This window comes from Musca autumnalis, unplaced genomic scaffold, assembly GCF_047663935.1.
Source record: "Musca autumnalis isolate F117 unplaced genomic scaffold, ASM4766393v1 scaffold_1, whole genome shotgun sequence".
NCBI classification, from domain to species: domain Eukaryota; kingdom Metazoa; phylum Arthropoda; class Insecta; order Diptera; family Muscidae; genus Musca; species Musca autumnalis.
In genome coordinates, this window is record NW_027411644.1 from 2,305,961 (window position 1) to 2,322,871 (window position 16,911).

At 36.0% G+C, this 16,911-nt stretch overlaps 1 protein-coding gene across 1 annotated transcript; it reads left to right on the plus strand.

Moving 5' to 3' along the window:
* The first annotated feature begins 11,827 nt into the window (after positions 1-11,827).
* LOC141390293 (uncharacterized) lies at positions 11,828-13,052 on the plus strand. The gene is made up of 3 exons (XM_073963207.1): positions 11,828-12,019; positions 12,078-12,514; positions 12,588-13,052. The coding sequence occupies exons 1-3, from the start codon at positions 11,897-11,899 to the stop codon at positions 12,676-12,678; spliced, it is 651 nt and encodes a 216-aa protein (XP_073819308.1). The 5' UTR covers positions 11,828-11,896; the 3' UTR covers positions 12,679-13,052.
* The last annotated feature ends 3,859 nt before the right edge of the window (positions 13,053-16,911 follow it).

A 16,911-nucleotide genomic window follows, 5' to 3' on the forward strand; every position in this document is an offset into this window, starting at 1 on the left:
CGTTTTTATTGTTGTTTCCCAACTTTGCTTACCAGTGCCGCTTGAACAAACCTTCATAAATCACCTGCTTTGAGTAAGGATTTCTTTCTGACTTAAAAAACGACCGAATTCCACTCATACGCATACTGATACATACAAACATCATGGTTCTTAACTTGTTCCTTGCCACAACAAAAGGTGAAAATTCCATTTCCCATTTTTATTTAAACATTTTATTTCGAAAGTACCCCATACGTACCATAAAAATGGTCTGGCAAGACAATAACACCCTTGTCTGTCTCACCGTCCTCTTACGAAATCATTTTTTAAATTGTATTTTCTTAGCATCATTTTACCTCCTCCCCAGGAATTATCATAGCTACATATGCCACAGCTAGAAAAGGACGTTTGAGCTTTTGATGGGCACTTGGGGAAATCGGAGGAAAATTTAACACCGTCTGCAGTTAATTTTTATAACAATGACACTACTTATTTGCGGAACATAAACGTTGCGTTGTCTTAACAACCCTTAAGAATTGGCCCAGGAAGGAATATCATCATCTTTATATTCATAATGGCCAACCACCATATTTTGCCATTGCAAGCCCGGTCGGGTGATTTCGTCGGCACAGACTGTTCGACTGACTGTTGTTGAACATTGTACAAAATATTAATTTTTTACATTAAAATAAACCGACAACGGCAGCAACATATTGTTGCTACAACCCTTACAAATGAAACGAACAGACTGACTGGCTGACTGAGTAACTGACAGCAAAATAACACTACCAACAAAGAAAAACAACACTTAAGACCATATGACGCTTTCTCCCCGATTCCTATAGAACCATTGTTATCACAGCGATAGGAATTACCTCAAAACAAGAATTCAAGTGGAATACTTTCACTCTGTTGTTCTATGATTATCGTCATCGCCAGGGATATCGTTGACGCCGCCGCCGTCGTCGTCGTCAAAGCGAACTCAAATCATCCCTGCTTTGGTAGGACTCAAATACTGGATGTATTTTCCTCCTTAGTTGTAGACAAAAAGCCACATTAAAAACATTGTCTGGCCAAAAAATCTAATTACCATAATATAGTTGACAACATTTGAATGTTGAGAGAAACGGGGGGCAAAACCATTCTGCATAGATGAAGAGTAATAGTCGCACGTATCCTTCTATTATTATTATAATGCACGTCATCATCGACGACCACTGCAGCCTCCAGCATGGTCATTTTCCTTTGGGACAACATATATTTTAACGTACTTCATCTACAAAAACAAGTGGATTGCATCCGAGGGAAAGAGCAGACGGATATTATTGTGAAAACAATGCACACATAATACTTATTCTGTTCATCAAGGAGTGCACCCTACCAGGGTTAAATAAATTATTAGCAACTAAAATTCATTTAACGTATTTTATAACATCAATTATGGGATGGAAAGTAATGACTAGAGAGCATAATTTTATGCAAGCCCTATTTTTGGTCCGATTCATGACAAATTTTTTAATTGCAATCGAAACATATGACATATGCAAAATGCATCAATTTTTGCATATGCAAAATTTATGCATTTTACATATTTTCTTATGCAATAAATATTTCAATAATAGGTACTAAAATGTTTGTGTGTACAGTAAAATAGAGAAATGTATAACCACAGCCACAACCTTCAAAATACCGAAAATCGGGAGGTATCGTTCTATGGGAACTATATGAAGGCCTGAACCTAAACCGACAAATTTTAAGTGGAAAGTTTTTTACCCCCAAGGAAGACTTAATACCAACTTTCAGCCATTTCGGCGGGATATTGAGGCCACATCCTTCAAAATACCAGACCGGTATGCAAAATATGCAACAATTTCAGGGCTTAATTCATTTTATTTTGTAATAAAACGAGTTTCTGACCCATTGTTTGTGATATTTGTTAAATAAATGGGAGCAGGAAAATGATAAGTTATGCTTAGAAGTGACATGTGTATATCGTTCATTTACTCAAAGAGTGACACATCTCCAAAAATCAAGTTTCGAGAAAAACGCGTTTTAAGTTGGCAATTGAAATTTGAGTTCCTAACTTAAAAAGATTATAACACAAACAAGTAAAAAAACGTTAAGTTCGGCAGGGCCGACCTTTTTATACCCTCCACCATGAGCTAACATAGAGTCATTAGTTTTCTTTCTCCTCAAGGTGGAGAAGTTACTTGTTACACCAAAATACCTCAAATCGGGAGGAACCGTTATATGAGGGCTATACCAAAACTTGGACCTATATCCATATTTTTTGTAGATATGTTTTTTGACCTCCATGTATCCTAAATGCCAAATTATATCTAATTCGGTCTGCAAATGTGGCGTAAAAACTCAAAATACCTCAAATCGGGAGGTACCGTTATATGGGGGCTATATCAAAACTTGGACCTATATACATACTTTTTTGTAGATATGTTTCATGGCCTCCAGGAACCCTAAATGCCAAATTATAGCTAATTCGGTCTGCAAATGTGGCAAAAAAAACGTGAAAATACCTCAAAACTTGGACCTATATACATAATTTTTTGTAGATATGTTGTTTGGACTCCAGGAACCATAAATGCCAAATTATAGCTAATTCGGTCTGCAAATGTGGCGAAAAACGTGAAAATACCTCAAATCCGTAGGTACCGTTATATGGGGGCTATACCAAAGAGTAGGCCGATATAGCCCATCTTCGAACTTGACCTGTCTATGGAAAACAAGTGGGATAAGCGTTAAGTTCGGTGGGGCCGAAATTTTTATACCCTCCACCACAAATTTCAGCCATTTCGGTGGATTAATGTGGCCACAACCTTCAAAATACCGAAAATCGGAAGTTACCGTTTTATGGGGGCTATATGAAGGCGCGGACCTATACCTACAAATTTCTAGGGGGAAAGTTTTATATCCCCAACGAAGACTAAACACCAAATTTCAGCCATCTCGGTGTGACAATGAGGCCAAAACCTTCAAAATACCGAAAATCGGGAGATATCGTCCTATGGGGGCTATATCAAAACGTGGACCTATATAAACATTTTATGGTCGAAATGTTTCTTAGCCTCTGGAAACACAAAATACAAAGTTGCAACCGATTCTGTTGTCAAATGCGACTAATACATTCAAAATATGTATGTTAAAATGACGAGTATGGGGGCTATACCAAAACGTGGACCTATATAAACCAACTTTGGTAGGAATGTTTTTTGGCCTCTGGAGACACAAAATACCAAATTACAACCAATTCGGTGGTAAAATGGGACAAATATCTTAAAAATTCCTTAAAACGACGACGCGTCACGCGTCATTTTGTATGGGGGCTATACGAAAGCGTGGACCTACATAGCCCACTTTCAATACCAAAAGTCCTACGTACAAATAAAAGATTTTCCCAAAATTTCATCCACCTACGTCAATCCGTTCGGACGCTAGAGTGATTTCCACAGACGGACAGACAGACAGACGGACAGACGGACAGACGGACGGACATGGCTATATCGATGTAGAATTGCACGCTGATCAAGAATATATATAGTTTATGGGGTCTACAATTATTATTTCGAGTAGTTACAAACGTAGTGACAAACTTAATATACCCCCCATCCTATGGTGGAGGGTATAAAAAGACCCTCGGGTGCAAAATTTCTGCACTCTATCTCAATTATTGCGGACGCTAGAGTGATTACAACAGACGGACATGGCTAGATCGTCTTAGAATTTTATCCTGATCAAGAATATATATACTTTATACGGTCGCAAATGATTAGTTCGATGTGTTACTAACGGAATGACAAACTTAATATACCCTCCATACTATGGTGGAGGGTATAAAAATAAAAAAAACTACTTGGACCATTATTTGTAAAGAGCTAGCCAGATCAGTGCTAAATTTCTGTGCAAGATCAAGCATGATTTGTTGAATTATCCCAAACTTGTAGTAAATCACCTGTAACTCGTTAAATTTTAGAGATATAGGCGTGAAAATTTGATACAAGATGAAGTAGAAGTCGTAGAAAAACTAGAAATTGCTAACTCAGGAAAAGCATTTTTGAGTTATGCCACTTATTGAGTAAATGTGCGATATGTATATAATATGTATATGTAAGTACATATGTATGTATCATTATTACAGGTCGATGTTTCTTCATACCCACACGGTTCCTAAGAACCGTTAAATCTGCGTAAGACATTACCACTTTTACATATATCTTACATCCACGGATCGCTGGACAACGGTTGGCATATCCGCTTTGCATGCTAGTTAGTCAGTAGTGCTTTTTAGAGTTGTGTACAGTGATGCTAGAAAAGTTTGGTCGAAAATCGTAAATTTTCTGGTGCCAAAATCGTCAAAATAGTATTTCAAAATTGTCAAAAAAATCGGCAAATACAATTTTAAATATGTTTAAATATAAACATACATATTTGTGGAACAATAATACTATATGATTAAGTCCATTAAAATCTTTTCTTTAAGGGAGCAATTTTCTTAAATTTGAAAGTTTTTGAACAAAACAAAAAACTACCCTATTTTTCACAAATTTTGATTTTGACAGGCCATAATTTTTTTAAAATTAATCTTTTTTAATTCCCTCCTCTAAAGACAAGATTATCAGGTATTTAATATGACCACAGAAATATGTGATTATCCGTCCAGTCGTTTTCGAGATAGAGGGGACCCCGTAAAACGCTTTTTTTAAAAACAGTGTTTTTTAGGTGGCCATTTGTCACAAAACTATATTTTTGAAGAAAAATTTACCGAATGAAAATGTGCCTTTCCACATGAAAAATATCTTACTGGTACTTTTCTTGAAAAAATCATAAAAATTATGTTTTTTGAGCTGGACGACTGGGTAACACCTAGTTTAAACAAAACTCATAGAAGTATAATTTTTAGAGGGTAATTAATAAGGTGATACATCTATGTAAAGTTGTCGTTCAGAGATCTCTCAAATCGCAAATTTTATGTGAACAAGTTGCAAAAACTAAAAATCGTTATTTTAGGGGTAAAACTCGGCAAATCGTCATTTCTGTTTTTTGGACTAAAAATCGTCAAAATGCGGATAAATCGGTAAATCTAGCATCACTGGTTGTGTAGTTCCGGAACGAACTAGTTGATAGGAACTATTCCGGACAAGGAACTATTGGAACTATATCCAGCTCTTGCTTTCATATAGTTTCTTTAGTCAATATAGTTCCTTTCATTCTCATTCCTTTAATCGCACAGTCATTGCAATTTGTGTCAATTTTCTTATGCCATCCATGATGAACACGAAAAGAACGACGAAAGATAAAGATTCGTTGAACTATTTCGGTCTCGGAACTATTTGGAACTATGGAACTATATTGTTATATACCGTGAGATAGAGGCATCCTTGGGCATTTATTCCATTAATTAATATTTGATATTGCATGAACATTTGGCGGCAAAAGTGGGGTTGGGATGCAAAAAATTTCGAAAAAAATACGATCGCAGTGCTTCAAAAGACGTTTATAAGGTGACGAATCAAGGAACTACGTGTATGAGCCCGAAAAATAGCAGCAATCGCCAGAAGGTGGTGTAAAGGCGTTAAAAAACATGTTTTGGAGGTGTCTCAATCAAGCCACTATAAACAACACAACACATGATCGTATGTCAAAATTTCCTGAGTACCTTTTGCCTAAAAGCTATCATATATCAAATCAATTGTTTACGTTTGTCTGGTTTAAAGCTCGTATTTATTTCACACAAAAGATTGAAGTACAACGCATAATTTTATACGCAGATGTTGTTTCTGGGAGCTTTGGACTTTCCACCTACTTCTCCCAAGCGAATGCAAACTTATGTTTTTAAACCATAAAAATGTTTTCAAAATGATTCTGTTGCTATTATTCTGTTTACACGATCCCCATTCCACACGATACACATGTTGTTTCAATAAAGGCTCACCTCCACAACCTAATCCACAAAAAGGACATTTTTGTTTCAACATACATACAATAACAAGAACAAACAGTATTTGAACCTAATACGATTTGCATAATTATGACACATTTCCATTTCTCATTCTCACCACTCGCTACCATTTGTGGCTAGCACAGGCATTAAATTATACGCGACATTCTTTATGCAAATAATTTGCGGGTGTGCAGGAGAGGCATGGAGGTACATATTCCATTGGAGTGCTGTGTACAACTCGAGAACGTTCAAAAAAGCGGAAGAGCTTTCACTACTACTCCGAGCATTATCCGTAATGAATGAAATATGTTAGCAGCCAAACTAACAAAAATGACAGTCTGGTCGTGTCTGCTTGCTTTCGTGCTTATTCGTGTTACCATGTCTCGTGACACCAATGCGGCTACATGCTGGATCTGCTGGATGTGTGTGTTCGCGAATTTGTGCGGGTGTAAGCCGATATCCCATCACTTACACCCTTAAAGCATGAATGCATGCATAATAATAAAAAGGATAACAATATAATCAGCTTAATGAGTGCGTTTTAAGTCAGCTTTACACTTCCACCACTCGACGCAACACACACTTTCGAACACTCTTTTAAATGTGTTGCCACACACACTGTGTAACCTTTGAGCAACTCGCTGTCGCTACATTTTGTGTTGCTGTTGACGGTTTCGTGGTAAGCTTAACGATATCAACTTCAAAGTCTTACAATGAATGAATACTTTTGAACCCGCTGGATATCTGGTTGTCTGTCTCCAGCCGTTCTTTGATGATGCCACAATGTTTGTCCAAGTTTTGATGTGAATGTTTGTTAAGAATCCTTAGTGAGTGAGTGAATGGGTGGGGGATGGATGAAGAATATTCCTCACAGTCCAATGCCAAACTACACAAACAACTTTAATACAATAAAGAGTTGCACGTGAGTACTTGTACTTATGTATGTTTGGTTGTTCAATTGTATTGTTTTGAAAATGTATGAGTCGTCACTTTCCTGATAAAAGAAAGAAATTAGAAAATAAATTAGAAAAATTAAGAATATGTCTTTATCAAATACGCGGAAACAAAAGGTTGCATTGAAAATTTTGTTTTATTTTTTTAATGCGATTGCCAATAAAACAGTAAATTGGGTCATAAAGGCAAACATGACTTTAATCATACATCGAGTAGTGCCCACTTTTAATAATTAATGTCATCGTGAATCGTCATCACGTGTCCACTGAAATCAGTCAATTAAAACACCTGCTTTTCAATGAGGCCAATAAAGATTAGATCAAGATAATTGGACATATATTGTTTTATGTTTCATTCAAACTATGCGAAGACAAATAAATTATTTGCTATAAACAAATTTTTATCAATTCGGAATATCGAAGAGACATGCTTGTATGATTCAGACCAAGCTATGCACAGTGATTAAAAATTCTGTTTTAGTAGATTAAATCGAATTTCTCCTCATCGCTCAAATGATGGAATTCAATGATAGAAACCTTACAAACTACTATCTAAAATTAGTCAAAGACTAGCAAACCCGGGTCCGCGTTGCTGACCCGTCGTATTGATTTGACTTTATGCTTTACAATTCAAAAATACGTATTTTCCACCTCATTTCTCACCTCGTCAGTCCAACTCAAATAAAGAAATGGAAAAGTGGGATGTACGCCAGCCATTGATAGGCTTCTTTCTCTGTGAGACCCCCATCAATCCCCAAAATTTTGAAAAATGGATGCATTACCGACTATTGCGATATCTCTGTTGTTTGACCACCTATGGCAACCTACTTCACATCGTTGTAATGGTGATATTTTCTACTTTCCTTTCCAGGTTTTGCTTCCGATATAGCTGTTACAGAAGAGATATATTCGCTTTGAAATAAAACGTTGGTCTTTTCTCGAAATAAGTTTTTTTTCAAATTCCGACCATTACCAAAATCAATAGGTTTTTTCCCCTGTGGGACCACCATTAACACCCACAATTTCGTGACGATCCAATCAAACGTGCAGCTGGATTACAAAAAAAATTAAGATGGGATGTATTACCACCTATTGCGATATTTTAGTTTGGCTAAATAGGCCACCTACGCCAGCCTGTTTTACATCATTGTGAATATGGGATTTTCTACTTTCATAGTCAGACTTGGCTTTTGGAAAGTCCTCAATATACGACGATATACTCTTCATCAGAGTAAAATTCTAAGTCGATTTACCCATGTCCGTCTGTCCGTGCGTCTGTTGAAATCACGATACAGCTCGCAATTTTAAAGATAGAGCTTTGTAATTTGGTATAGAAGTTTCTATTACTCTTAGGATGTTTGGTATTGCAAATGGGCTATATCGGTTCTAGTTTTGAAATAGCCCCCATAGAACGCCCAGCAAAATTTGAAGGAACCCCATGCGATGACGTGATTTCATGGCATCTTTTGCATTGGTTGAAACGAAGTCGTGAAAGATCGACCATTTATATGACATGACATTTATCGATCCAATAGAGATGAATTTTGTGTTTTTATTTATACACATTTTCTAAATATATAAGATTAATTATTTACAATAGTGTTGATGTTGTCGGAGACTCGAAATCACAACCAAGGTTGTTAAAACTCTTGTCGTAATAATAATGTCATTGCAAAGAAAAGGTGAAAATGACATGCCAATGCATTGGTGAAATTAACATGTCAAAGAATTGGTGTAAATGACATGCTTTGGATCCAAAAATGAATAGCATATTTTGGGGTTCACGTTCATATAAAAATTTATCGATGAAGATGCTCAAAAGATGACATGCCAGATCACTTTCACCCATGATTGAATAGCATCTTTGGTATCGAACATTTTGCTGGGACGGTACCGCCCGATTTTCGGTATTTTTGAAGGATTTAGCTTCATTATCACACCGAAATGGCTGAAATTTGGTACTTAGTCTTCGTTGGGGGTATAAAACATTCCCCCAGAATTCTGTTGGTATGGGTAAACGCCTTCACCCTGGAATATTTCGCCTTCATATAGCCCCGCTTACCTTACGATTTTCGGTATTTTGAAGGTTATGGCCACACTAATCCATTAAAATGGCTGAAATTTGGTATTTAGTCTTCGTTGGGGGTATTAAATTTTACCCTCTAAATTTGTAGCTATAGGTCCACGCCTTCATATAGCCCCCATAGAACGGTACCTCCCGATTTTCGGTATTTTGAAAGTTGTGGCCTCAATATTCATCCGAAGTGGCTGAAATTTGGTATATAAAACATTCCCCCAGAAATTTGTTGGTACAGTTGCACGCCCTAATACAGACCCCATAGAACAGTACCACCCGATTTTCGGTATTTTGAAGGTTTCGGCTTCATTATCACACCGAAATGACGAAAATTTGGTACTTAACCTTCCTTGGGGTATAAAATTTTCACCCAGAATTTTGTTGGTATGGGTCCACGCCTTCATATAGCCCACAAAGAACGGTACCTCCCGATTTCCGTTATTTTGAAGGTTGTGGTATTTAGTCCTTATTTGAGGTATAAAACTTTCCATATGAAATTTGTCGGTATAGGTCCACGCCTTCATATAACCCCCATAGAACGGTACCGATTTTCGGTATTTTGAAGGTTGTGGCCACAACAACCTACCGAAATGGCTGATATTTGGTATTTAAAAACCATTCCGACTGAATTTCGTCGGTATAGGTCCACGTTTCGATATAGCCCCCATAGAACGGTGAAAGAACATGTGAAATATGTGACGTCAATTTAGTCCTTTATTGGGTTATAAAGTGTTCAGTATAGAAGCGTACCTCTTGATTTACGGCATTTTTTAGGTTTTAACCACAGTATCTTACTGAAATATCGAAATTTTGTATTTAGTCTTCTTAAAGTGTAAAACATTACGCCTAAAATTTGTCGGTATAGATCGACGTTTTGATATAGCCTCCAAAGAACGGTACCTCCCGAATTTCGGTATTTTGAAGGTGAGCGATATTGTTTTACCGAAATTGCTGAAATTTGGTATTAAGTCTTCTTCATAAACAAAAGGAAACTAATTGTTCCATTTTACTTAAATACCACTCGTGGTGCAGGGTATAACAAGTTCGGCCCGGCCGAACTTAAAGTCGTTCTTACGTTTATTAAATGTTTCTACATACAAAAGGTGAATCGTCGTTTACTTCATTCTTGTATAAGGGTAAGAATTGCACATTTTGTCTAAATTCAGTTTTTTTATGTTAATCATACTCTAAATAAAACAAAAAACACTAAAACCAACATTTAAGTGTAGACAAAAACAAATTATAACAGACTGATAGATATAGTCAGACTAACAAAGAAATTGAAAATGTCTCATCCAACGTCGAAGCTCGTATTGCAATGCAAATGCCATCAACGCGTAGGAAGAAACAAAGCAAAGAGAAAAGCACGACAATAGAAACGAATTATCGATGATAATCAAATCAGAAACGGAAAACAAAGCCGAATGTCATGGTGAGCAGTGAGACAACACTGTGGCAAGGGCTCTGAGGTGTTGTATTTCAATGCAACGGAAGCTATGCCAAAAAATAACAATGTCTCCTGTCGCAAATGACAACGTTTGCTGGTAGACAGTTAGAGGGTAAATATTATGCCCTCCAACAGGTACGATTTTCAACTAATGTGAGTCGGTGTACGGTATTTTTCGGCGTCGACTTTTTTTACGTCTGGACATAGATAAGACAGAATGCAAGATTGATTTGGGTGGCGAGCCGAATGCATACACTCAGTAACAAATACCTGGACGTGTATCAATCTCTGCTCATTGTAAATAATTCTGATGTTCGCCGGTGTCATCCTTATGGGTGTTTAGTTTTCGTTGAACTTTGTTGCTTAAAATCAATTTAAGTTCATTCTTTTGTTTTCTCTTTCGAGCTTCGATACACCTCGACACGCTCGACTTGGAGAGCATCTCGAAAGATGCCAATCTAACCGACACACCAACAAGGCGCAAACAACTCGGCATGCCATTAACATCACTGATGCCTAACTTGATAGTTTGCGCGTTTCCTCTTGTCTTTCAGATACAACGTATCTGTCGTCTTCGTCACTAGTGTCGTCTTCCTGTGCCCGACCTCCCCCCTCTTGGCTTTTAAAAAATGTCCTGTGGAGGAATTTTTATGAACCAACATTGCAGCAGTGGATGCTACTTTAAATGCGATGCCAAGCGTTCTTTAATTCGTCTTGTTGACATAGTTCCTCCTCTCACCATCACCATATCATCAGCTAGCAGGATGTATTGTAATAATGTCCTTGGCATCATTACTCCAGACATTGACTAACTACATTGAAAGATGTTTGTTGTTGTGCATCATGCTGGTCTCGCAGGAATACAGAAAAAATAATGTTGTTGCTGAAGATACAGTCTGAGGCGAATATTTCAATGCTGGTGTGTAGTAGCTGAGTGCAACAATGAACTCCGGCATGAATCGAAAACTCATTTTTTCACCACTCCCTTGACTTATGATTAATAAAAAACGCTGGAGCAATGTCAGAGATTCTATTAAAGGAATTTTATTACTGCATACCAAAACGATAACAAGGGGAGCGGAAAGAATAGTCTAATTCAGCTGCTATGTGAAACCATTGGAAGTTGGTTCTAGATTTTATTCATTTTAATTTGGTGCCAAACCAATCACAACAAACGGTTCGAAAATTTGTCATGCCTCTTCCCCTGTACTACATTGTTTTCAACATACATATTTTGTTTACATTGGCTTACCGCTACAATAAACTACGCTATTAGCTATTAGTCACACAAATCAAATAAATCGTCTAATCACCAAGCCAGACGTGGATACCCACCTGATATCGATCTGATAAGGACAGTTATGGCCTGATAAGAATACAGTTCGGTAGATCGATGGATGACAGCTCACTGGGGCAAATAACCAAATGTCAGTGTTAATTGAGTTCTTCAAGTGTGCGTTGCAATTATAAGCCAAGTCGCAAAAATGGCCAACAGTTTAGAGATTTTTGGAATAACGTTATTCGTAAGCTTATTTGCCGGCGGTCAAGCAGCTATGCGCTGGAGTTGCCAGGAAAATGCCACTGGACAGGCAATAAATGTGGAACAGGTAATTGTGAATGCGGCTCATCGTTATTTGATATCGAATAACTCCCAAAACATTTAAGGTGTCTGGTGTCTGGTATGAAGTGGCCCGACTGCCTCAAAGTGATGTACCAGCATGTTTGGAAGTTGTTGCCCCCAGTACTATTGAAAACGACACATTTACCCTAAAGTTGGATTATATCAATAATGTAAGCAGCGGCTGGAAACGAGTGCAGGAAAAAATTGAATTTCCTTGGGACACTAATACCCAAAATGGAAAATTCAATCTGACCTACAGTGGTGACGATACAAACGTTACAGTCAACTTCGTTTACATGGGCACATTGAATAATCTCACACTAGTGTGTGGATATTCTGGTATAGCTCCCAGTGTATCTTTAGTACGGCTATTAAGCAGGGAAAGAACCGTGGATTCTACTATAAAAACACAAGTGGAACAACTAATAACCGGTCAGGGAATTAATGCAGCTGATATAACCTGGGTAGAACAGGGGTCAAAGTGAGTGCTGGTTAATAAAAAAAAACATTTCCTCTTTTTAAATAAAATGATTTGTTTTGCTTAAACTTTTCAGATGTAACAGTGCTTCCCTACTGTCACCATCGATGTTTGTAGTTCTATTGACAGCTGTAGTGGTTTCCCTGGAAAAAAATTCGAAAAAATAATCATTAGACAGATTAGAGAATATTTTAGATGTAAGCCAGCTTATGTCGCAATTATGATAATACTGTAACAAACGATAACGTTATCGATTACAATGTACATACATATGTCTATATATATAAGTACCTTTATTGTAAGAATACATCGCATATAAACCCTTTCAACCAAACATTTAGCCACACTCCGTAAACATGGACACCAAAGAAAATAAAAGTACAAAAATCAAAATACATGGTTACAAAATACATACATATTTTCATGGTTATATCACCTTTATTACTGCTAAACTGGTAAAATGTTTGTGGAAAGTTCTACATGCATACATATACATATTTACAAATAAAATCTATCAAAAAACATTCACACATCTGCAAAAGTAACTAAGATGAGTTTTGAACTAAAAAAATATTAAGATTGAAAAAAATATTCATTTTAAATCTGTTTTTGTTAACAACATTGTTAATTGAGCGTAAAACATATGAAGATTTTTGTTAATAGGAGCTGTGGTTTTCTTTAAAAGTACAAAAAAAAAATATCCAGAATCTTACCCCCAGAAGAATTAATCATTACACTGTGCTACAGTGAAAATCTGCAGGAGTTCTGATGCATAAATTCGTTATTGTGGGAGTCCATGGAAGACGAAAATACCTATGATTTCTTTGGGTAACTTCGTTTTTTGATTTTATAACGGTAAATGTAGTGAAAAATGGGGTTTCTTGGATTTTCAACTTAAAACGGACATAAGTTATTTTTCCACAACAGACTTTTACAGCTTATTTTTTATTTAAAATTATTTACTTTTATTAAAAAGGAAATTTAGTTAACTTTACAAAATGGGGAAAACCAATGAAATCGGTTGAAAAATAGATGAGTTATGGCATTTTTGTGTTTTAAATTCTTGGGTTTCACTTTATAAAAGCTGGTACCTTAGTGCGTATGATTGTAATTTGAATTTAATTAATAATTACGCACTAAGGTACCAACTTTTATTAAGAAAAATCCAAAGAGTTAAAACACCAAAAATGTCATAACTCATCTCTTTTTCAAGCGATTTCATTGGTTCTCCCCATTTTGTAAAGCTAACTAAATTTCCTTCTTGATAAAAGTAAAGAATTATGCAGTTTGGTGTCATCTACGCAGCCTAGAGCACAAGGAAAAGCATTTTCCTGTTTTTAATGCGATTTTGACACACTTCTACGCCGCCTAGAGCACGAGGAAAATCATTTTCCTGTTTTTTAATGCGTTTTTGCACACTTAAATCACTATAACAATATCAGTAACCTATGGCTTAAATACGTAATTTTTCAAAGTCCGATCTGGGTTATCAATATTTTTCCTATATATATTCACCATAGATATTACAAAAACAGTTTGGATCGAGCACACAAAATCTTCTGAAAGAATTTATTATGAAAAAACATCAATAAAATATATTTTGTGACCGCAGATAACGAAAATGTGAATAAAAACGGTAGAATATGGTCTTAAATCATATATAAAAAACGAAAGCTTCTGGAGATGTTAAATATTATAGCTAAAAATTTCTTTTGCTCAGAGACTTATAATGAAATTTGATTTGGAAAATTTCTTCTTTCGACACAATCCCCAAAAATTGAAGTAATTTAGGTGATTTTGACTCAGTATGGAATAAATTTTAATATCTAATTTTGTAACGTCATTTTCTTAACAAAATATTTTACTTAGATATCTAGTTTGTTCTGGGACTTACAGTGAAATTTTGTGTAGAATATTTCTTCTTTTAACACCTTTCGTCTAAAATTAAATTTCATATTACTTTCATGCATCAACTCGAAAAAAGAACGAAACAAATTTATACAAAACATATTTGGGTGTTTTTTTGGCAAATTTGATGTATATATTTTCTTGATATATATTGCAAATACATATTTTATTTATTCGGCAACTTATATTGCAATTTGATGGAGATTATTTTTATCTTTGACGCCTTCTATCTAGAATGAAGTTTTGTGGGACAAAACTTAATAAACTCAGATAAAGTACAACATTAACTGTAAAACGTGATGTTACTTTTGGCAGTTTCTTGGCGCTTAGGTACGATTTAGAGTTTTGGTGTATTCGGGGACCTATAGTCAAATTTTATGACAAATAATTTTGTAGAACATTTTAAAGGAGTTTTTAAACGTTTTTGAAAAAGGGACCAAAAAGACCCCTTTAGTGACCCGCATGAGGGTTAATTTGTTTAATTACAAGATACCCCGCATTGTTATAAATAATATTGCCAAAGACACTTTATACCTAAAATGCAAGGATTCCAAGGAATCTGATGTCGAATATTTCAAAACCTGTAGAAATGGGCGGAACTTGCCAGGCCTATTTAGGTTACTTCCCGACGTAAACATTCAAAACGCAGATACACTTGTCTTCCTTTTTTCGGTCCTCTTTCATAATCTGGTCGAATTATCTTGTAATTATTTTTTGTGTTGTGCAGTGTACTAATAACAATAACAATAATAATAATAATAATAATAATAATAATAATAATGATAACAATGATAATAATAATATCAAGTAAGAAAGTATCAGTCAGCTATGTTGTCGGAGATATACCCTCAGCCGCTGACAAAACCAACAAAAGAACTAAACCAAACCAAACACAATAATTATGCCGTATCCGTAGGTACCGTATTGTTGAAGTATTGACTTGAAAAAAATTTTACCGTCGTAAATGAGGCAGCTTGAACAACCTACTGAAAAAAGAATCAAAACGATGCCAGGGGAGCTCTTTAACTTCACTTTTCCCGGTATAGTTCATATTCCAACCTGATATACTCGTATGACTGGATGAAATAATACGATGTGCAAAGTCTGCACCAATCAGAAACTCTCTACGAGAATTATCTTGCGGACTTGCCATTTTGGTTGGTGCCGTCAGGGTTTCTTGGAGCTTTTAGGCAATATCTCAGGAAGTATGGACTTGCGGAAGAAAAAATTGTATCGTCGTAAAGGGAATCGCAAGGATAATCTACTAAAAAAAAAATCAAAACGATCCGTGAGTACCTCCTAATCTCCCGAAGGAGTGGACCCAATTCGAACCCAATATACATCTGGAAGGAATAATACGATGTTCAAAGTTTGGACCAAATCGATTGCTCCCTTCGAGAGTTATATTCCACGTACAATATTACGATGTCCAATACTTCGTTTGAATCGGTTAACCCGTTCGAGAATTATCGTGCGCACCAGACAGACGGACGGACAGACAGACATGGCTAAATCGACTCCAAATTGTCTTCAATCATAAACATAATCAATCATTCAATCATAAGTTTGGCTTGTACATATAGCGTTTAAAAGAAAGGCTTGAGGAAATTCATAAATTACACATAACAACGACAAACCTTCAGCTTCTACAAATTTCATGGAAATCGGTTCAGTAGTATTGGAGATATAACATATTTAAAAAAACAGGCGTGGTCGGGACCTTATGCCCCTAGATTGTAGATTAATTCGTAAATGTTTAAAACGATACATGCGTAATTTTTCCAAATATAGCGTTTTTTAAATATCGCATTGGGGAGGTATCCTGTCCCCTCTGGAATTCAATAAAATATATAGCCTATTTTCACCAGGGCCATCCCTGTACATTCGCTGAAAATTTCAGGGAAATCTGCAGTTTCCGCAGTAGAAAATATCTAAATTGAAAATTAAAAAAGGGTGTAAAAGTGGACGTGATCAAATTTTCTTTGCACAAAAACCTAAGTAGAGTTATGACGAACATTTCTAAAAATAACCAGTAAGGAAAGGATCAAACTCGGGCGGGGTCGACTATATGATACCCTACATCACTGTGAATATGTAAAATATAAATCGGAGCTATATCCAGATCTTAACCGATTTCGATATAATTTGGCACATTTATTTCCAGACCGAATTCAGTCACACATTCCAAATTTCATCGAAATCGGACTTATATAGCGTGTTTGGTGCAGCAAATACGTGAAATCGGGCGAAAATATATATGGAGGTTATATACAAATCTGAACCGATTTCGATATAATTTAGCACATTTATTTCTAGACCGAATTCAGTCACATACTTTAAATTCCATCGAAATCGGACATATATAGCGTGTGTGGTATAGAAATTACGTGAAATCGGCCGAAAATATATATTGGAGCTATATCCAAATCTGAACCGATTTCGATATAATTTGACACACTTATTTGTAGACCGAATTCAGTCACACATTCAAA